At 31.2% G+C, this 23725-nt stretch overlaps 1 protein-coding gene across 1 annotated transcript; it reads right to left on the bottom strand.

Moving 5' to 3' along the window:
- Window positions 1–14123: 14123 nt before the first annotated feature.
- LOC139499304 (uncharacterized) lies at window positions 14124–23401 on the bottom strand. Its single transcript, XM_071287971.1, has 3 exons — window positions 23114–23401; window positions 17407–17571; window positions 14124–14707 (listed from the first exon to the last, which is right to left on the bottom strand). The coding sequence occupies exons 1-3, from the start codon at window positions 23373–23375 to the stop codon at window positions 14343–14345; spliced, it is 792 nt and encodes a 263-aa protein (XP_071144072.1). The 5' UTR covers window positions 23376–23401; the 3' UTR covers window positions 14124–14342.
- Between the last annotated feature and the right edge of the window lie 324 nt (window positions 23402–23725).

Below are 23725 nucleotides of genomic sequence, written 5' to 3'. Positions count from 1 at the left end.
ACTTTATTTCTAGATATTAATTTATGATCATAAACAAGCTTCTGTCCAATTTTGGTAGGAATCCAGGATATTTTGAGAAAGTTATTAAAATTTAAAAACATTTAACCACAGTGTGAATGTAATGTTAACTGGCATAAAAACCAAGTCCCTTTATAAGTAAAATACAGAAAAACTTGATTTTATTTTTACAAAATTTACTTCTTGAAATTTATATTTTGATCATAAACAACTGAAGCTTCTGTCCAAGTTTGGTAGAAATCCAGGATAATATGAGAAACTTATCAAAATTTAAAAAACTAACCACAGAGCAAATATTTGTGGACTCCGCGGCGACGGAATTATTAGGTTGGTTCGCTTTGTTGCGACAAAAAAAACGCAGGCTCGACGAAAAGGAAAAGATTGTCAACATTGAAAGTCAAACAAAAGGGATGGACCATTTAGTTGACTTTTTCAATCCACAAAAAGATCATTCTTATACAGGAAGAAACGATGATAAAATTTTGTTGGAGGTATATAAGCTTAAGTTTGGAGGTCTTGAAGAACTCATAAAAACACGAGAATATGAAAATGTGACTCTTAACGCCATCAATTTGTATAAATTTGTTTGTGAAGAATGTCAGCTTTATCGCAAATGTCTGACAAAAGAAGTCGTAGTTTAACCTATTTTGTAAAAGGAATTTAACTCATGTTATTTGCCAAGTTGATATACAGAGTATGCCTGATGGAGATTTTAATATAATATAATTATGAGATTTTAAGAATTATCAAGATCATTTAACCAAGTTTGCCATAATCTAATGTCTATCTTAAAAATTAGCTGGCTAAGTTGCCTATAAATTTCTCAAAAATGTTTTTCTCAATTTTGGATTGATATCATTGTCGTGCATGCTCAAAATGATTTTTAGGGAGTTTCAAAACTTATAAAATAACCATTTTCCAGTTTCAATTTACAAACACTGAAGAGTATGCACTTTTAATGTGCCTTATAATCCTTGATCCTTAAGTAAGCCCTAAAAATCCCTACCCCTTACTTTCTTATTTGATATCTTAAATTATGTCTTTAATTTTGAAACAAAAATATCAAGTTAGTAAATAGCTGTAAAAATGACAAAAAAAATCAGTAAATACCTGTAATCACTGGAACAACTAGTAAATACATGTAATTACTAAATTGACTAGTGATTACAGGTATTTACTGAAATGTTTAGTAATTACGTGTAATTCCTAATTTCACCTATTTACTGTAACATATATAAATTTTCGGTTTTACATATAATCATGAGTACATGTAGTAACTTTGTAAGATAGCTGAAATTTTCAAAAACTATACATAATCCTTGAATTGATTGGAATGAATAGAAAATTTATAAAAAAAAAGAATGTATCTGTCATGTTAGGCATGTTAGGTGCAAGCCAATGCCTCATGTTGACGACCGTACTTTGGCTTTTAATGGTCATGAATAAATGGGGTTCAACGTTTACCACTGTTAATTAGAATAAGTATTTTATCAAACAAAAGATTTTTTTATTGTTGATGGTCACCATTAATAGTAGAAGTGACGTCACGAACCCCTATGTAATTTAAAAACCCCTACAAATCAATAGGGGACCACAACGTCACGGCGTTAGACTAATTACAACGTGATCATTTATCCGCGATAAAACAGCAGTTATACGATTTACAGATTGAATAAAGTTTTGTTATTTTTTTGGCACTAATATGAAAATATACTATTTTACAGATTCCTGGAGGCTGCTGCCAAGACTTCTTATTATTTCGACCCTAGTATTAGGGGCATTGTCTTTCGGCATTCTCCTAACTGGAAGTCTAGTGTCATGTTCAAGGAGGAATTTTTTTGTTTTAAATTGTTGCAGGATAGCATCATCGATCTTATCTATCAGTGCAGGTAAAAGTTTATTGTATTTAACACAAACCTTTACGAGATTCCAACTATTCACTTTCTCCTCTAAACAAATTTATTTCATGATCACTATTTTGCTTTTACATACATAGATTATCAATATGATTTGTTATTTCTCTGTGTTTACATAATTGCATTCGTGATAGAGTGCACTGTGGGAGTCTTTGTGATCGATATTCGTTTGAATCTGATCCAAGACTATGTATTTGATGCTTTCTCGCCAAGCACCTCACATTTAAGATTGAACCAAAACACAATTCAATTCGCAGCCATAATAATGTGTTTGAATACATATGAACTTCATATAGACAGCCTGTGAGGTACAACGTTATAATTGTTCTCAACATGGCAGACTGTAATACAATAGGATTACTACCTATATCACATTATCATGCTATCACTCGGATAATCAAACCATATCTTATCAATTATAAGTATACACTACCCGATGAGTGTTTTAGAAATGAAACATATACTATTATAAAGTGATATTTAACAGATATTTTAACATTAAGAGTTAATATGGGATACAGTATTTCAGATTCTTATTCTGATATCAATAAGGACACATAATTTTTGCAAACGTTTTAAAATGTTTCAATCATAGCGAATACGAATAAAAATAATGAATTTAAACACACATACATTTTTGGCGAGGCAAAATAAATCGGACAAATATAGTTGTGTGATATCTTGTAAAGAATGTTTAGATCAGCCTGATCCTACAATGTATTATATAACAAAAATTGTATTATTGCAGGTTCATTGTTGGTCTACACATTGAAGCACTTTATGAACCACTATCAATCAATTTTGACGTATATATTCGATGATCCGAATTCTGGATATCCGAAAAAGCATAACGTATCTACAGGATTTTATATAGCAGCGTTTGCTACCACATTTTTTTTTTATTTCTGCAGTTCTTAATATCGTGAATGTTATCATACTTCTGACAGCTGGTACTGCACCCGTGCGACCAATGCAGGAGGGATCCAAAGAAATATAATCGAGAAAAGATAGAATCTACAACGGTTACACATCTGCCGTATGTAAAAACATATCGAGCTTTTCCAAGAACTTGAATACATATTAATACATAAAAAAAAAATTGTTTTCCTCAGACAATACCTTTTCTAAGGCAGGATTATGACATTATTTTTTGCTCGTTTTGTTAATTGATAACGTATGATTTTGACAATTACATTTAAAATCCCCTTTCTGAATTAGCCTTCGGTATTTTTGTAATACTTTTTAAAGGAAATGATTTTTATTAAATATCTATATTTGTTTTATGATTGTTTTTTTCTGTATATACAGCCGTATAGTGAGAATATCTACGTGCAAATTTATCCATTGAGATATGTTGACACCAAACGATGTAACAGAGGGTATGTAACTGGTCGGAAATAGGAAATTGGTAATTTGACAATTGAAATCATACCGTTTGTCATAGATGTTAGAGTGAAGTCGTCCATTTTTGTCAAAATTGAGGAAAAAATCAAGGTAAAAAGCAGTCTTTTTAGTATCAATACTACCCGTAATTTCAAGTGCATGTGGATATATAAGATGTAAGTACTCAGTGATAGAACATCATCAATTTATCAGAAAGTAAAACTAAAGAATTTCACAAGGTGCTTTTTCTCCTTGACTGAAACACAAACGGCAACATGCATACAAACTGACGATTTGATAACAACTACCATATTTTTGACTTGGTACGAGACATTTTTAGAAAAAAAAGTGTTGGTTGAACTGGTTTTATGCCTAACACAATCTCCCGCTTACATGTATTATTAGTTACATAGTGTGTTAGTGACCTAATACGATATATGTTTGATCAGTATCGCAGCTCGAATCCATATGGAATTACTGACCTCATATATATTGTATCGTAGGTCACTAGCACACCGTGTAACGAATTTATCTTACCGACTATCTTCAAATGAGGTATTTTGACTCGCGGTCTATCACAGTGATCAAGTCTCCAATACTTTGTTTTTAGATCCTCAGCACTTTCATTTGTCTATTACAGTGACAACGGACGTCAAACTAAACTTAGAAAGTTATAAATGAACTAAAATTCTAAATTATGCAAGATTAACAAAGGCCAGAGGCTCCTTGCTCCAGGCGAAAATAGGCGGCGGGGCTAAGCATTTGTTTATAGATCACAACCCTCCCCTTGACCTCCAGCCAATGTAGAAAAACAAACACACAGTAAAACTCAGTTTAAAGAAGTCCGAGTCCGATGCCAAAATAGGTAACAAAAGAAACTAAAATGAAAAGTTAACTGACTGAAGTACTGTCTAAAAATGTAGGTTATTCATTCATTCAGTGATAGGAAATCATCAATTTATCTGATAGAAAAATTGATGAATTTCGCAAGGTGCTTTTTCTGCTTTTCTTAGAAAAAACGGCAACATACATAGAGACGGTCTATTCGAAAACTATCAAACTCTGACTTGGTACAGGATATCTTTAGGAAAAAAAATGAATACTTTAACTGTTTTTTTGGCTAGCAAAGCCTCCCACTTACATGTAAATGGTAATATAAAGAAACGTAGCATCATAACTAAATACATGAATTTTTTATCAATAAATACTGAGACACGTCATTTAGCAATGCGAATTCACATTCGGCAAAACTGTAATAATCGAAAATAATTCACTTCCGGTACCTAACAAACAGAAGACACATATGTTAAACAACAATCTGAGACGTGGACTATGAATAAGAAAGTCATTTTAGAATAGTATTGCGATATTTGCATACGTTATGAATCACCAGTAATTGAATTTTAATTATAGACAGTCTTTTGACGAAAATGCATTTGAATGGTTTATAATAGTAAGTGAGAGACATCGAACCAAAATAAACAACAACAATGTACGTAAGAAAATAATAAAAAAAAAACAACATATCAGAACCCGTTAAAGACAATGAACAGTCAACAAAGTGTACTACATTTGATGACTTCTTATCTGTCCAGCTCGTAGATGGTAGTATTGAGCGTTCTAAACATAATACTTAAATATGATCTATCTACGATTTTGTCCCTTTAAAATTTATTCCTTTTTGTGAAAAGCATAAATGTATACACAATGTATTGCCAATATATCGTCCTGAAGATGTTGCTGTTTCAATTGCATATACAAAAAGTATCTGTTTTATTCAATATTATGCATTCTGTTTATTCCCATTTTAAGCCTCGGTCACACCTTACCGGATAGCACGAACGGACGCCTAACGGATGAAAATAAAAGTTGTCCGTTGACGAAATTGTTATCCGTTGCGAGTCCGTTGATCTACTGACCGAATAAAAGGGACGTGTAACGAATGCCTAACGGACACGCAACGTACGAGAAACGGAAACGTACCAGGCAGAACGGATGTCGAACGTAATTCCAATGGACGAGTACCGCATAAAACGGACACCTAACGGAAGCGTACCGGATAAAACGGATGAACAAGATATACGGAAAAATTAAAGCAAAAATAATAATACATGTAAATCGCATAAATATTCTAAATGTTTCTGTGTTACTGGTTTTGGTTTGTTCTTCAAAATGCCACCAAAGGGCAGTGTCTGGCCTAAATAAGAGCTGATTGATTGTGAAGACGTGTCCTTACTCTAAGATCGATTATGAATAATAAGAATTCACGAACCTTACGAAATCTAACATAGCAATAATTGGCATTTCTGACGCGAAATTTTCAATTGGCATTTAATTTATGTGTTTCAGATCCGTTCATCATCCGTTTTATCCGTTATACGTCCGGTAGAAGTCCGTTTCTCATTCGTTCAACATCCGTTTTATCCGTTAATCGTCCGGAAGAAGTCCGTTGGTGAATTTATCTTCCAGACCTCCAACGGATGTATAACGGACAAGTAACGGATACAAAACGGAAACAAGACGGACAAAAACCGTACAAACGGACGCCTACCGGACGTTCAACGGACATTTCATCCGTTGGACGTCCGTTCAAAGTTTTGAACATGCTAAAAAATTTCCACCGGACTGAACGGACGTCGACGGATAAAACGTACACTAAACGGACATGCAACGGATATGGACGGACGTCTAACGGACAAGAACGGACGTCTAACGGACATGAACGGATTGAAAAAAAAGTTATCCGTTATGCATCCTTTCGAGCTATCCGTTAAGGTGTGACCGAGGCTTAAGAAAATTATGACATTGTACGAAGCAAAACAATGATCTGTTTTATCATATACTCATTTGTAATATGTTATCTCCGATACAACGACGTTAAATGAATTACCGGGTAAAGTAATGATATGTCCATGAGAGTGTACATTAAGATTGTTATACTAATCCTTCTTTTTAATCTTACTTGACTAGTTTGTTATCTAAAGGAAGAATTTTCACGTTTAGTTTAGTATACATCAAAATATGTTGACAGAGTTAATATCTTTATGACAAAAGGTTTCAATATTTTGATATATTGTCAATTCTTTTTCAACATTTTATCTTGTTCATTATGAAAGTGTACATGTACTAATATTAGATTGATAGAGACAAAATCGTTCATTTAGTCCTGGGTTAAATTCATTAATTTCTACGTTGTCATATTATTTTGGTTAGTTACACAGAAGACTAGTATACACAAATACATGCCAGCGTAGCCATTGCTATGCTGTATTTGTTTTTTCAATAACAACTAAGAATCCGACGTCATGAAATGTTTGGCCTTACCAACTACTCTTTTGATTTTATCACCTGTTTCAATACTAATAGCCTTGTCACTTGTAGGTGCTTCTCTTGCAAACTCAATAAAATCGAATTATTACAACTATCAATTAGACTATGTACAGATATTGTAAATGCATGCTTGCCAGTCTCTATGGACTAGAATTCTAGACTCAATACACATGCAGGTTTTCAAACCAATTAAAGACGGTTAGGGAGTTAAATGAAATAAAAAAATAACTTAAGGAAGTTTGCTTCTCAGTTTCTAAATAAATAACTTTCCATAAAACTAGGATATTTAATAGGGGACTAATTAGTTATCAAAGGTACCAGGATTATAATTTTGTACGCCAGACGCGCGTTTCGTCTACATAAGACTCATCAGTGACGCTCATATCAAAATATTTGTAAAGCCAAACAAGTACAAAGTTGAAGAGCATTGAGGATCCAAAATTCCAAAAAAATGTGCCAAATACGGCTAAGGTAATCTATGCCTGGAATAAGAAAATCCTTAGTTTTTTCAAAAATTTAAAGTTTGGGAAACAGGAAAATTATAAAAATGACCACATTATTGATATTCATGTTAACACCGAAGTGTTGACTACTGGGCTGGTGATACCCTCGGCGACGAAACGTCCACCAGCAGTGGCATCGACCCAGTGGTGTAAATAGTTATCAAAGGTACCAGGATTATAATTTTGTACGCCAGACGCGCGTTTCGTCTACATAAGACTCATAAGTGACGCTCATATCAAAATATTTATAAAGCCAAACAAGTACAAAGTTGAAGAGCATTGAGGATCCAAAATTCCAAAAAAATGTGCCAAATACGGCTAAGGTAATCTATGCCTGGAATAAAAAAATCCTTAGTTTTTTCAAAAATTTAAAGTTTGGGAAACAGGAAAATTATAAAAATGACCACATTATTGATATTCATGTCAACACCGAAGTGTTGACTACTGGGTTGGTGATACCCTCGGGGACGACACGTCAACCAGCAGTGGAATCAACCCAGTGGTGTTAATAGTTATCAAAGGTACCAGGATTATAATTTTGTACGCCAGACGCGCGTTTCGTCTACATAAGACTCATCAGTGACGTTCATATCAAACTATTTATAAAGCCAAACAAGTACAAAGTTGAAGAGCATTGAGGATCCAAAATTCCAAAAAGTTGTGCCAAATACGGCTAAGGTAATCTATGCCTGGAATAAGAAAATCCTTAGTTTTTTCAAAAATTTAAAGTTTGGGAAACAGGAAAATTATAAAAATGACCACATTATTGATTTTCATGTCAACACCGAAGTGTTGACTACTGGGTTGGTGATAATTGAGGAATCAAAATAGAAAAAAAAAATATGGGGACAATGTGCTTGTTTTCGAGCCATTGGAATTTTGGCGGGAAAATGTTCTCTCTTGATTTTTCCTAGCTTTATCATTGATCAGTAAAAGTTCTCAAAAAACTATTGAAAAATAAATAAGATTTTTAAAGACTTTTACAAATGGCTAATAATTATACATGTAAAAGATTTATTAAAAGAAAAATGGGGGTTCATGGGCAAAAAAAAAGGCTTCAAATGGATAAAACTAGAGGATTTAGAAAATCTGACAAAAACTCCAAAACATGACAAGCACACATCCTTAAATGTTGCAAATTTTTTTTTTTTAATTTTTGGTATATGTTAAATGAACTTTATATTAAAAAACAAATGACCGTGCACTTATTAATAAAAATAACATGAGTCAAATAATAATTTAATACCTTGAAATAGGAAAAAAGTAAAGTAGAAAATATAACATCAATCATCTGATCATCAGATTATTGCTTTTGATAGGCACTTTTTAGCGTGGCATAAAGTGTCAGATCAGTAAATTGAACCCGCTAGTTCATAGTTCAGAATGTTAAACTTATAAATAGATAAAAGTCATTACTTTTACGGTAAGACATGAAACTCTACACGGTGCTAATAATGATGCATATGAAGAGTTTTGGGTACAAAGCCACAGAAAACAAAAATCAAACATGAATGCCAAACCAAAGCTAAGTAAGGTACAGGAAATACAACACCATACACTTAATGAGGAAAACCAATATGCTAAAGTGCAGTTCATATTCCTGAAGTGTATCAACCGAAAGAACAGGGCATTATCTTTCTAAATATAATCAGGTTTTGTGATTATTCAAACAATCGAAATATATAACCCTTATCCAAGCAAAATCGTCAAAGATGCGAAAGAAACATGTTGTTTCGAATTACATACACTAACAATGTTACAGATTCCTGGAGGCTGCTGCCGAGACTTCTTATTAGTACTACCCTAGTATTAGGAGCACTGTCTTTCGGCATTCTCGTTATCGGAAGTCTAATATCATGTTCAAAGAGAAAATATTTTGTTTTGAATTGTTGCAGGATAGTATCATCGGTCTTATCTATCAGTGCAGGTGAACGTGTGTTTCTTTTTAAAATTTAAAAAAATATTTTTGTTAAATTTAAATTTCCTATACTCTGTATAAATAATCAGATTATGTTCTATTTTTCTCCTTTGCATTCATAGATTATCAATATATTTTTGCTACATGTCCTTTTGCTGTAATTTACATAATTGCATAATTGAATTCGTGGTAGAGTGTGTGTGGGGTTCTAATCAAAGACTTTTCATGTGTTGCATTCCCGCTAAGCACGTCACATAAAAGATTGAACGAAAATTACAATTCGATTCGCAGCCAGAACAATATGTTTGGATACAGGTGAATTTTGTTCTAGACAGCCAACCTGTGAGGTAGCACATTAAATTTTACTCAGCATGCTAGACTGTAAAAAAATGTATTAATATTCTGATGTCATTAACATGGTTCCACAAGGATAATAAATCCATAATTTATAAATAATACATTACGCGATGAGATATCTAATTAGATATGAAACATACACTATAATTCTAAAGTGAATTTCTAAACATAAAACAGATATTTTTATACTAAGAATTGTTATATAATACAGTATTTGAGATTCGTATCTTAATATAATAATTATAATACACAATTTTAACAAACGTATAAAAATGTTTCAATCAAATATAATACAAATACAATTAATGTACCATTTTCTTATTGTGATATATCGCTCTATGTATTAGTTATATGCAATTTATTTTCTACAGTTACGATCATTTTGGGAATACAATTTAAGTACAATTGAAAAGTTAAAAATAAATATAAAAATGTAGTTGACATATACTACAAAATCAAAATAATAAGAACATAAACTGACATTATATTTAGTTTTAAAAGACAAAAAATATAACAAAACACTACACATGAAACTCAATAGGTTGCACTTTGTAAATACAACTGTTTTCCAACCACCAGTATACAAATGTGTAAGTTTAAAGTCTTATAAGTTCGGGGTATATATTATTTATTGAAAACTTTCACATTTGTTAGATTGATACAAAAAGTACCGGTAACTTATCCCGGCCACGTTAAACATTAGATTGTATATTCAATATTATAAAATATATACAATATATATTATTGTTTATCGATTATTTCAATATTATTATTGGTCAATAAAGAGAGAATTCTCTTTAGGGGAGAAAGTGAGAAGAGAAGAGAAAATAATTAAAACACAAATGCAAAACAAAAACCAAAAAGGAAAAAACTTGAAAAAAAAACCAAAAAAAAAACCCTTGAAATTTGAAATTTGGCAGCAGTATTTTTTTCTTAAGATACAACATTAAATTAATTTGGCAAAGTTGGTTTTCCATTGTAAATAATATGCCATATATTTTGACCTTTGAAAAAAATAGTAGGGCATATGAACTTTCCATGCAAGGATATATTTTTTTTAAAAACTTTTAATAGTAAAAGTGGTACAGCTTTACACATAAAAGGAGTACTTATGGAGAATATTTACAGAAATGCAACCTTTGCATATAGACTGATGAAAGAGGTGGGTTGTGTTAATGGTTTTTGTTCTGTTCCATTGGTATTGGTTATTTCGTGACAATTTGCCCTTTGATAATTTATTCTCGTAATATTTTCAAAAACGTACACAAACACTGCTGTTTTTGACATACAACTTAACAAACAGTTGAAATTCAACCAATGAGATGCCGTTATCTTCATTTTTACTAACAATGAGATTACCTATAGTTCTTTTAGTTCTTTTAGTTTATGAAACGGCCAATTACTCAATACTGTGATCACTAACAAACACACATAACTGTTTGTCCAGGAAAAATCAATTGAAAAAATACAGTTGTGTAAAACTGGTTAAGACTGTTTCGATAAATCCTGATCAAACTGGTGTAATACGTAATTAATACACCCACCAGTGTAAAAATCTTGAGTTGTCATATCTTTAATTATTGATAAATGTCAATCACAGAATATGGATCAATTGTATTACTTATATTAAACATATTTATAGTACATGTAAAAGAGTAAGTTGGATTTTGAAAACCTGTTAATTCAAGTTATCATTTAGATGATATATGATGCATATTTCGCTACATGTGTAATTTTCCTTTTGAAACTTTCATCAAATTTTACTAGACCCTCACTTGAGACTTCCAAGTGACGAGTTGGTACCTATTCAACGTATGCAGGTAACACATGTAAGAATTTTTAGTTTCTGTTTTTATTAAATAAAAGGTAGAAGTAATCGTCCACACCAGTGTTTCTTAATATCAATCATTACAAATACACTCGCATCCTAAACTAGCATATAACAGTCCCCAATTCTAAGAAGAAAAAAAGTCTTTGTAAATTTTAAGTTAGAAAAAAATAGACTCCTTGTGATTGAGCCCCTGTATCAATTTAATTCATGCTGCGAACTCTTTTAAAACATGCATCACATGTTGGTTGTCTTTGTTTATTGTGGGATTGTGCAAAAATTATGTTTTAAACTTTTACATATGTTACATGCTAAAATAAATTGAGCCCACACTATGAATCAAACTCGTGCTGCATACTCATCTAAAACATGCATTACACGTTGGTTGTCTTTGTTAACTGTGTGATTGTGCAATAACTAGATTATACACTTTTACATGATAAATTAAATTGAGCCAAAGCTATGAATTCAACCTCTGCTTTAAACTCGTTTGTAACATGCATCACATGTTCTAGTTTCAGTAGCTAATGATATATCATTATTCGTGACAGTTTGCAAATAGGAATAAATAGTGTTTTTATATATTCCAGGATCACGTTTAGACTACACATTGAAGCATTACCAGACCCACTATAAGTCAATTTTGACTGTGATGTTCGAAGTTCATAATTCTGGATACCAGGAGAAGGATGATCTATCGACTGGATTCTACATAGCAGCGATTGCCACCACATTGTTTTTAATTTCTGCAATTTTTAATTTTGTAAATGTAATCGTACTTCTGAAGACTGGTACTGCGGCAGTGCAATCAGTTCAAGAGGGATACGTTAGATAAAAATAGATACAGACTGTATCCGCAACAAATCCATCTGACGAATGTAAAAATATAACGGGTAGATTCAATAACTTATATTATTTGTTATAAATATTTATTCTAATAGAGGATTTGGCTTGTATCAAAAAATGCCTGAACCAAGGCCATGAAGGCAGGAATTTGATAATTATTTTTCACTCGTTTTGTTGATTGATAACGTTTGATTTTGACAGTGTTTTATTGACTTCGCTTTTTCAATTAGAGTTAGGTATTTTTGTAATATTATTTTTTAAGGATTTTTTTTTCATTTAATATTTATATCTGTTTTTTGAAAAAGTGTTTCTGTTTTTTTTACATCCAAATTCAATGATAAATTTAATGTTTAAGAAAATATTTTGTGAAAGGATTTTTTAATGGAACTTGAAGCGACTGTCCTACAAGTGAGAGGATTATATTTATAAAAACAGGTTCAATCTACCATTTTTTGCATAAAAAATGTCTGTACCATAACAGGCATATGCCAGTCATGACAGTTGTTGTCCATTCGTTTCATGTATTTGTGCGTTTGATTTTCCATTTCATTATGGACTTCACGTTTGGAATTATCCTCAGAGTGTAGTATTTTTGTGTTTTAACTTTTTTTGTGGAGAGGTTTTACTATACGTTCTAGTTTTCTACCTACCAAGATAAACTTTGGAAAGGGCTTAGTAATCGTATTAGATAAGACATCCGACTATTAAAAGCTTTATAGTAGAACAAATATCAAAACAGTTCCGCGTCTAGGGCTTCGGATATATGTCTGCCTTAACATTGTGCCATGTTTTTTATGGAGATATTTTCCTTATTTTCAATCTTATTAGGTTTGGTGAAACTTCTTTTTTGTCTTTAACGTTTTCTCAGGATTCTAGAAAGTCTTATCTTTAAAATATTTTTTTTCTTTGGCTTTGGAGATATCTTTGATAAAACATTGTGCAATGTTAGTTATATATATATATATGTGTGTGAAGCTGTTTTTCTTATTTGAATGTTGTTTGTGACTTTTTGTTTGTTTTGTACGTTTTTCTATGGTGTCAAGAAAGATTAATTTTTTAAATGTTTTTGTTGTCGTATATGAGTTTATTCATTTACAATTTAGATTGTAATTGCATATGTAATTCCCATTTGTTTCATCTAAACAAATAATAAATTGCGTTGCAATAAAGATTAAAATAACAAAAATACTGTTCACAATTAAACAATAAATGTAATTTCAATATATTAAGTATGACAAATCGCAGTTAAATATACCCACACAAATAACTTTAGTGATAATATTAAAAGTAAATCATTCAAATAATTTAGAGTGCTGAAGGTAGCACTGTCATAAAGGTGACCAAGAGCGGAAATTCCACACCAGAGCAAACACATTCTAAAACTCCAAAGAAGAAGAACATAAAGAAGAAGGACGAACAAACTGTTAACAATGTTTTGCCCTACATGGTTAAGAATGATCATTATTCGCCATAACTGATACATTACTTTTGCAATTTAAAAATGTCTGGTAGAAAAAAAACTTCCGATTATTAGAATATATGTATAAGTGTTACTGTAAACTGTAAGATGATGTTAGAGAAGTTGTTGATGTCTGAAGAATAATTCACGAATTGTGTTGATAACTATCTTATGAAAAAGAAGATGTGGCATAATTTCCAAGGAAACAATTTTCCACAAGAGTCCAAATGAAACAGAAATTGACAAGTATAGGTCACCGTACGGCCTTCAACAATGAACAAAGCCAAAACAGCATGGTAAGCTATATAAGACGTGGATATGACAAATATAAAACAATTCGAACGAGAATAAGTTCTTTTGTCCTCAATACTCTTCAACTTCGTACTCTATTTAGCCTTTTAAACATTTTTTGATTCGAGCGTCACTGATGTGTCTTTTGTAGACGAAACGCGCGTCTGGCGTAAATATAGAATTGTAAGCTTGATATCTATGATGAGTTTATTTTCAGATTGATAAATAAAACGCTCTGACATGGTTTCATTTTGGAACATTTATTTATAGCTTGTATGCAATCAGTAACAAAACTAAAATTAGAAATCAATAAATACAATATCGCATTCACTCTACCTGTGTACAAGTAAGCATTATTTGTTATGACCATATCCAAATCCAGAGTTATGTGGCTTTCTTATTTACTATTTTTTTAATGAAACCAGATGTTGTAAAGTAGAAAAAGAATGCCAAGAGAAAAAGTTTGAAAATAACCAAGCATAAAAAGTACAGTTTATTTGCTCCTATATTCCTTCACTTTGATCATTTTCCCTTCCGTTTGCTTAGCTTTTCGTTGTTGACCTATTTTCTTTGGTATACTTTTCGTTTTAGTTTCCGTAGGAACGCTTTTCTCTATATCTGGTAGAATAATTGTTTTCTTTTGCCAGATCCACTTCCCCTCTCCAAATGGAATGTACAGACCAATATATACTATGATTAAAACTGAAGCAACGATCGTCATGATGGCACTGTACATTGCAAGAGTGTATCCAATTTCCATGTTCTCTTTTTCAGGAAAGTAGTACGGCCTAGATCTTTTTGCAACAGCTCCATATATTCCATTTTCATAATCTTTGATTGCTTTTAAACAAAAGTATCCTGTAACATATATTGACTTAATCAAATAATCTGCGAGATATTATAAAGAATATTAGATTAAGTTAAACAATACCCCAATAGTTATATTCCTATTCCTAAACGTGTATAACTCCACTGCATTTTTGCACCTGTCCAAAGTCAAGTTTGGGGCTTCTGGTCTTTGTAATTCTATATTTTTTACATAATTATATTTTTGTTTTTGAATTTTAGTTCAATCATGAGATTCGGAGTTCAGTTTGACGTCCGTTTTCACTGAATAAGTATGCATTTTTATTGGCCATCTGTAGACCACTTCCGAGTGCAGGATTTCGACGTTGTGTTTACAATGTAAGATCCATTGTTTGCTTGGGCTGTTTTCTGTTCTTTTGTCGGTTTTTTCTCTTTGACACTTTTCCCATTTATATTCTTAATTAACTCATGTATACGTGCTATGTGTTTACGTATCTGTTTTTAAATGTATATATTCTAACATATCTAACAAAGGTGAACAGCTGTCTAGCTCGGAGAAAAAAAATAAAAATAAAAAATATAGGTAAACAGCTAATTAAAATTTTGGCTATAGATTATTCAAAAAAGTGTTAACCTTACGGTTTGTGTTTTGCGCTTTTGATTGTCTGTTGTTCTTCTTTCTTTTTAAGCCCTGTCATTGTCAGTTTGTTTTCGACTTATGAGTTAAACGTTTCTTTGTTTTTTTCGCTTCTCTTTAAGATCAAAAAAAATTCTAAACTTCTTAAGTCTATTTGCAAAATAACTTATAGAATGCTGAGTATGTGAATAAAATTATCGGAGAAGCAGAAATCACATAAACTATAGTTTGCAAATGACTTACAATTTTGGTAAGTCAACGTATGATTAATTTCAGAATGACATATTCATAATACAGTCATTCTAGACTTTTGTCTACTATTGTTCATGTGTTAATTCTTTATACCAAATGAGAATGATAATAGTTTCAATATTACGCGAAAAAGTAATATAACTAGCTATGATCAACCCCTAAAATGTGATTCCGGAAAATAACACGGTCAGAGTCGAAATATACAGACCATAAGGCATGATTATTCTACATGGATCAATACTCTCTTCCATAATTTGAAATATGAACCTTTACACTAACGAGTGTACAGTTTATTTCCATCTTTCATACATTTGAAGACACATTTACTTGTTTTATACATTCCTTAAGTTAAAAAACTAAAAAAGTAAAGGGAGCGAAACTGGATATATTGACCTGTATTCCATGCTAATTCAAACTCAGTCGTAATGTTTTAACTCACTCAAAAGTCTTTTCAGTAACGCACAAATAATAAATGTTAAAAGCAAACTAAAGTACAGGACAAAGTTGATGAGCATTGAGAGCGAAACATTTCTAAAGGATTTGCCAAATAAAAAACAGATGAGGGTTACCAAATATTACAACAAATTACTAGATTGTCAGTTTAAAAGTTTTGCAACAAATTATGAAAATGTTGGCTTCATATCAGGAAATCGAAAATAATTCAGTAAGTGTTGTTTTCAGATTTTAGTTCCGTATTAAGCAAATGTATTTGACCGGCGTTTGAAAACAATGATAAAAGATAAATAGCGAGGCATACCAGATAAACGTACCTTCATAAGGAGAAAAGATATAAGAAAGAAAGAAAGACCATAATAACTTAAAAGGGCAGTAGCTGTCAAGTTAATGTTCACTTATTTGACTCAAATTCTTATATTTGATTCTTAACCATGCCACGTTCGTGCGGTTGTGTATGCCCTTATATCTTTCAATTATTGGTTGTTTGCTTGTGAGTGAGCTATTTCATGTTTATAATATATATTGTGACTTGGATGGAGAGTTGCCTCATTGGCACTCATACAACCTCTTCCTATATTTATTTACTGCAAGGTTTGTTGCTCGTGTAGTTTTGATGCAGTAGAGTGTGTCCTCGTGCTTGTGGTGTAGACCCTTATATTTTTCAATTATTGGTTGTTTGCCTTTGAGAGAGCTTTCAAATGTTTATTATATAGATTGTGCCTTAGATGGAGTGTTGTCTCATAAAAAATCATGCCACATCTTCCTTTATTCATAAAACAATTATCCAAATTATTTAAAGTCTAAAATTAACAAATTAGATGGTATGTGCTCGATAAAAGTAGCTTCGATTCGTGTGTATTTCATACTTGACGTCATCTAATTAACCATCGTGTTGACTATCGCAGACATCAGATGATCATCTAATTTATAGGAACAAAGTATAGATATAAATTGAAAGCGGGCTCGTGCATTTGGATTTTTCTGTTTAATTTCATAGTTTAGATTAAAAATATATGCATATATTAATTATCGTTTTACCTGTATAAGAACACATTTTTTACGGATCAATTCAGTCAATCAAATATTTACTTTTGTTTCACTTTTAATGTTGACATTCCTTTGCTTTAAATAACCGAACCCGCACAGTTCATGCGTTATCTTTCTCGAACTAAGTGGCTCAATTGAAGTTTACATGACTACGGAATCAATGGGCTTGAATTATTCACTTGCAAGTGATTAATTCATTTTCAATGTTTCTTAGCTTAATATGACAAAATTAAGCCATGATGGATGCTAAATATGAATTATTATTTCACTATTTCACGTTCATTAGTGATTGAACAAAAGACAATCATACTTTATATCGTTAATATATCCCGTAGCTCGTGCCACTTTAATAACATACCCCCTGTAATGCCTGCTCCAACAGCACCTATGTCAACAGCAATGGTAAACAGTTTCTGTTTAGTAACACCATGCAATGCTATGCCTACTATAAGTAGTAGAAAGCCTCCAGAGTTTAAACCTATTGTTTTATATATTCCATTCTGAATCGGACTCTTCCAGCTTTCTAAAATAAAAAGGATATGAAAATAGTATTCCTTACAAAAAAGTCAATTTTTAAGTCACTTTATCGTCCTCTTTGTATTTCATAATATTTGTCTTTTTCGAACTTGTTGTATAATTATGTGATGCTTTGAAATTACGACATCTTTTTGATATGCACAACTGTCGGTTAAAGTAGTTGAGCTCGCATCGTATCTTGATATTACCAGTAGACAATTTTCGATGTTGTTTTTGCTTGAAAAAATGTATATAACTAGCTTCAAATGCTACTAATGAAACCGTATTCTTTTGACTGAATAAATTTTAAAAAATGCAGTCTGTTTAAAATAAAACTTATCGATTGAACGGAAACAAAGATAATGGTTTAAAACAAAAACGATAGATTGTTTTGTTGTTTTTTTATAGTAATGAATCATTTACAATAAGGGATATTTGTTGGAAGTTTCTTTATTTCTTGAAATAGAACAATTAAAGGAATAAATGAGGTTCATTTTGTAAATGGGGTATGAGATCTATTATATTTGATGATAATCAATTAAAAAAAGATTATTTAAATACAATTCTTATATTTAACACCGATATTCCCCTAGTTAGGAGTATATATCATTTGATGAACCTTAATATTCTTGATTGTACTTTTTCAATCAATATGAAGGATTGATTTTTTTAACAATCAATAGTCTAGTGTGTATACATTTTTCCTCTTTCATTGCATTTTTTTATACTCGGATATTTATGCCATATTTTTAAAGTATTAACAAATAAAAATCAGGAGCCTCTGTAATAATGAAAAAAACAATAACCAAATTCATGATACAGAGTTGCCATATAAATTGTCTTAGCTAGGAACACTGTCGAATATCATATGTATTAGAAACTCAAATATAGAAGACAAAATTGCAAATGAAACGCCTTCATGAGCAACGGAACAAGAATAAAACATACATATATCCCTGAACAATACCGAACACAGTGTCGAAGGCAAAAAAAGGTGATATAAAAAATCAGAAAGTTTTGAAAACGTTTATTTCCTCGGAAGGGTAAGCATTTCCTGCTTTATCAAAGTCAATCTGTTTACAAAGGTTTCATTATTAAAAGAAACCCATAATTTCGAACATACATGTACAATTACAACAATAATATTTTAAAACCAAAACATTTACTTTACACAATAAGAAAATAGGAGTAACCTTCTGTCATAAAGGTACGATTTAAACCGACCATTACCGACGATCTCGTTAAAAAGAAAGCCATATTGTAATAATCTGTTGTTATTATACATCTATTGTCATTTTCTATGTAAAGGTTACATTTCTGTTAATATAAACATTGCAATTTCCCTTAGGAACTCCCTTTGCGGCTAAAACTGTGACACTTTTACTGTGAAGTTTCGTAAAAAGAATTATACTAGAATAGAAGTTGATATGCACTACTATTTTATTCCAAGGTCAAAATATAGGGCTGTGCGGCATTATTTCAACATTTATATGCCCCGAACTTGTTAGAGTTTAAATTTATACTACAATTTTGTACTACCTCAACCTTTAATTTTTGCCTGCTTCAGAATTCATTTTCACCGAAATATTATGTTTTTATACTGGTAACATTCCCAAGTTATGACTCTATGAGATCAAACAAAGATATCATATCTGGGGACCAATATGTCAACAAATCAAATTATCTATGAATAGTATAAATCTCCCCAAAAGAGGCGTGGTTTGAAAAAAACATCTGTATTTACAAAGTGCAACCTAAAGTATGTACACAATATTATCACTATTTGACCGATCAATCGTTTCGAACTAATTACGGTTGACATCATTATATTTCGCGGAATTTCAACTTCAACTACAGGATTGGCTAACGGGTTTTTAACAAGTAATTTGGGACTATTGGATTTCATCTGAATTATTTACGTCGATTTCCCAGGTCTTTAAAACACATACCAAATCGCCAAATAAAAAAGCTTTCAACATACAATTACTTGATTATTTTTTTAGTGCATATTTACGATTGGATAATTCCCATCACTTTATGAATTATGAAGGCTGTCTTTAACAAATAAAAGATAAATATTTGTAAGCTTTGTCGTTCAGTATATGGCAAAAACTGAGAGATGTTGTCTCTTTCAGTATAATAAAACACGTACTGACTAAATAGAAAAGTTTGTTCATTTTCCTTATCGGATACAAATATTACTCTCTGCTACGCCTCAGGGCAATTTATGCATCGCAGTGGACAATAAACTTACTAATTACTCATTCCCAGTTAATGAGTATACATTATCATAAGAGTAATAAATGAATTATAAATGAGTGCGATCTTTACGTTAGTAAACAACCATATTCCACTACTTTTGCATCACTTAACTTTTACGCTTGTATCATCTGTGAAATTCAATATTGGAAAATAATATTTTAGGTCCATAAAGGTATATGGATTAAGTAATTTTGACAAAAACTCCTTAAACGATTAATTTATTGAAAATCATTTTCGGGCTAACAGATTCAAGTTGGAAGTTTGTTTTATTATGACTAATCGGTCGTCACATATGCTCAGCTCTGCATATCACAACTTTATGACGTCGAATACAATAACTTTGACCCGAACAAATCGCCGATGTTATAATGAATAAAGCGACGTTAAACCAGAACTTATCCAATTTACAAATAATTTTATTTCGGATGTAACGCGTCTTCTGATTGGCTGATAGTGTTTTGTTTATTTGTTAATAGACATAATTTTGTCATGTGACTGTGACATCATCAACATTTTTTTCATGATTTTCTCCAGCTTAAAATGGAATTTGAATTAAATTATAACAAATCTATTGGAAATAACATAAACAATGCGGTGAACACTTTAAAATAACCCACTGCACCTCATTATTAGAATATCTCAATGTTTAACATTCAGAGTATAAATTTCTGGTATTAGATTTAACCCGAGGAGAATACACCTCATTTGAATTTCGGAGATAAAAATTTGGTGTCTGATTGATCTATGATTATTGTAAAATAATTTGCCTTTTGATGATGGCTACGACTGGTGCATGTTATCCAAATTGCAGCTGTTAATTTCTAAACTCTTGTTGCTGTAGTTCCTACATGTAAAAATGTCATTATCATGAAAGTATGACAAAACAAAAAAGACTTGTTATGCTATCCGCATAGTTTTTTTCAGTAATGTTTAGGACATTATGAAAATGCAAACATGAATTCTACAAAGTTATGTTAAATCATACTTTTCATCGATTTATTTGTTCCACGAAAAATATTTAGGTACCTTTTCCTTTCAAATTAAAAATGAATATAATACCAAGTGTTGATGAGGGTAATGCGTCAATGATACAGCAACCAAATACAAAAATATCAAAAAAATGCATATTACAATCCAACAACAGACAATAGCGATATGTATAGTTCTAAAGCGTCAATAGTCATTAAAATTTTAAATATAATTATTAAAATTATCTCTTTAAGGGTACGACCATTTGATATTCTAGGGGGGGGGGGGGGCAGGAGGATTTGTTTTGAATCGGTTATGTATTTTTGTAAACTAAGAGTACATATTTTCGCTTAAGCTAGAGACTGATTATTTATTTTCACAACTATATTTATAATATTCGAAAACATACAATTTTAAAACTATTTTTTTATTATAAATAATACTTGTATAGTCAAGTCATTATATACCATTTAATCAGAATTAATCATCAGCGTCTACAGAAATGAATCTTCTATATCCCCAACTGCATATACGTATATATCATACCTATACAGTATTACAGTTTGTGTGTGACTAACATCTTTTAAAAGTATTGGCAATCATGTTCAATACATGAGCTGAACTAAGTGAGGCAAATTGTTTTTAAGGGTTTTGGAGCCGCTGACGGCCCCAGAAGCTATAGAACAAATGATGCAAAATCATGCTTTCGGGGGGTTCCCTAGACCCTTTCTTAATTCTTAAGTTATGTTTTGTTTAATGATTTTTGGACAATATTTTGGACTCAAAGCAAAGTATTCAGTGTAAGACTTAAGTTTCTAGTGCCAACATCAAAAGATCAATATATATGCATGATAAAGCAAAAATGTAATTCACATAGTTAAGTCTCTGGCTGCTGTTTTTTTTTTTAAATTCATTATGAAGTTAATAATAAAATTACTAAATAACAAAAGGAATGCAACACTAACATAATTCAGAAGGGCAATTAATGACAAAAGACAAATAAATAAGAAACATTGATCCCTAAAAATCAAGGAGAACAGAACTTGGTTCTTGCAGGGCACTCGCCGTGAACACAATTTGATATGAAGACAAGCGTTTGGTTTTGAAAGTTCCTACATGAGGTATTTGCCTCAATGTAGTTACGGCCCTGTTAAATAAAAGTGAGATAAGTGTTCCTGGGATAAGATACCTCAAGCTAAATGAAACCAATTTTCAGACATTACAAGTATACTTAAATATAAACATTTATACGTTTATTAATAAAAGATTTGGGAAGTGTTTCCCCATTTATTTTTGGGAAAAATATGAATTTATGAAGAATTTGGTGCCATCTCATACTTTCGATTAAACCTGCTAAGTTATTTATTTTCAATTAATTGTAAGTTAGTTAATTTATTTTCAAACTACCACAGAACAAAACCAAAACAAAAACGTTATTTATCTTGAAAATCCTCCTGCCCCTCCCCCCTCCCCCGAATATCAAATGGTCGTCCCCTAGACAAAATATCAAAATAAAATCTCTTTCATATATCATGTATATGGCTTGAAAAATCATCGACTTAAGTTACAATCTGACTTTTACTGATTTTGTCGGTTCTGACCACCTTCTTTATTTCCACCAATGAGTTAAAAAAAACCTACATAAAAACATCCAATGAAAATCGGTTCTTGGAAACCTTTTCACTCTTGAATAATAATATTATTAAAGATAAAATAACGTACTCTATTCAATACTTTATACTTGTTGTTCCTGTTACGGAAAGCCAATGTTATATCGGTGATAGAAGATTTTGTTCTGCAATTTAGTGAACACTAAACGAAATATAAAGAAAATCATTACAAACAATTAACCATATTTTTAAACTATACTTTTTCGAATTGATGTTAAGCCCCAAATATATAAGACGAAGTTATTGATACAACGGCAGTATAATCATTACATTTGGAAAAAAAATAACCAAAGGAAAGATTTGAAAACATGGAGAGTTCTAAATGAGAAATACCAAAGCTAGTTAATGATTTTTCCGGTGAATATAATGATTCCTTCAAACCAAAATTTTGCTAGGCAATTCATATGTGAACAGCACATTGATATAAACACACAATGAAAGTACACCATACATAAAAAAAAAACCAGCTTAGGCTATTTTTTGAATGATAAAGCAAAACATTATTTTTTTTTTCATTTTGCAGACGAAATATTGCAAATATGCTCGTCTGGTAATGCATATGGAAAGAATAACTACTGAAAGCCTTATGAAAATTATTGAACTTTTTCTTAGCCTTATTTTAGTATAACACATAATAATTAGTCTCACCATCATGATGGGGATTTAATATTTTTGAATAGCTTCCAGAATAAATTTTTCCCTCATAGGCATTTGCGTCTAAACTAGTCCACAATGTATGAAAATAATAGACATAAAATCCTGGCGAAATTTCATCAATATATTCATTCCATTTAACTCCAGGATTCAGAGATATGATTAACATCACAATGGAAACAATAAATATAACCACATTCACAACTGGAAGAATGGCAAGGAGCACTTTTAAAAATGATTTCACACATTTGCCCATAACGTAATGTATCTCTGTGTACAAACTTCCAGACACCGAGGTTTTGTCGTTTTTATATGAACTTCAAGTCACGTGACCTATGTTTTTATTAGTTCTAATATCATAAAGTGTATATTAAATAACATCAAATTGAGATTTATCGGTTCTGTATATGCATTACTAAGTTACAATAGTGCTTACGTAATAAAGTCAGCTGTAATCATTGATGTGATGGACAGTTTAAAGTTTTAAAATATATGATTTGAATTGTGCAAACATCCCGCTGGTTCAAATTAGTAATGTATTTCAATATATAAGTATAAAATTGTAGTATGCATTTTTTATTTGTTTCAGTAATTAGAAAAACAAAA

The sequence above is a fragment of the Mytilus edulis genome, chromosome 12 (genome assembly GCF_963676685.1).
Source record: "Mytilus edulis chromosome 12, xbMytEdul2.2, whole genome shotgun sequence".
Classification (NCBI taxonomy): Eukaryota; Metazoa; Mollusca; class Bivalvia; order Mytilida; family Mytilidae; genus Mytilus; species Mytilus edulis.
This window is presented reverse-complemented; position numbering and strand designations above follow the sequence as displayed.

Excerpts from the sequence above, each read along its gene's own strand:
- LOC139499304 (XM_071287971.1), bottom strand. The coding sequence starts at position 23,375 with ATGGGCAAATGTGTGAAATCATTTTTAAAAGTGCTCCTTGCCATTCTT. Across the intron at positions 17,572-23,113 it reads ATTAAATCCCCATCATGATG|AAAGCTGGAAGAGTCCGATT; the intron begins GTGAGACTAATT and ends TTTTTATTTTAG. Across the intron at positions 14,708-17,406 it reads TGGAGCAGGCATTACAGGGG|GATACTTTTGTTTAAAAGCA; the intron begins GTATGTTATTAA and ends TATATGTTACAG.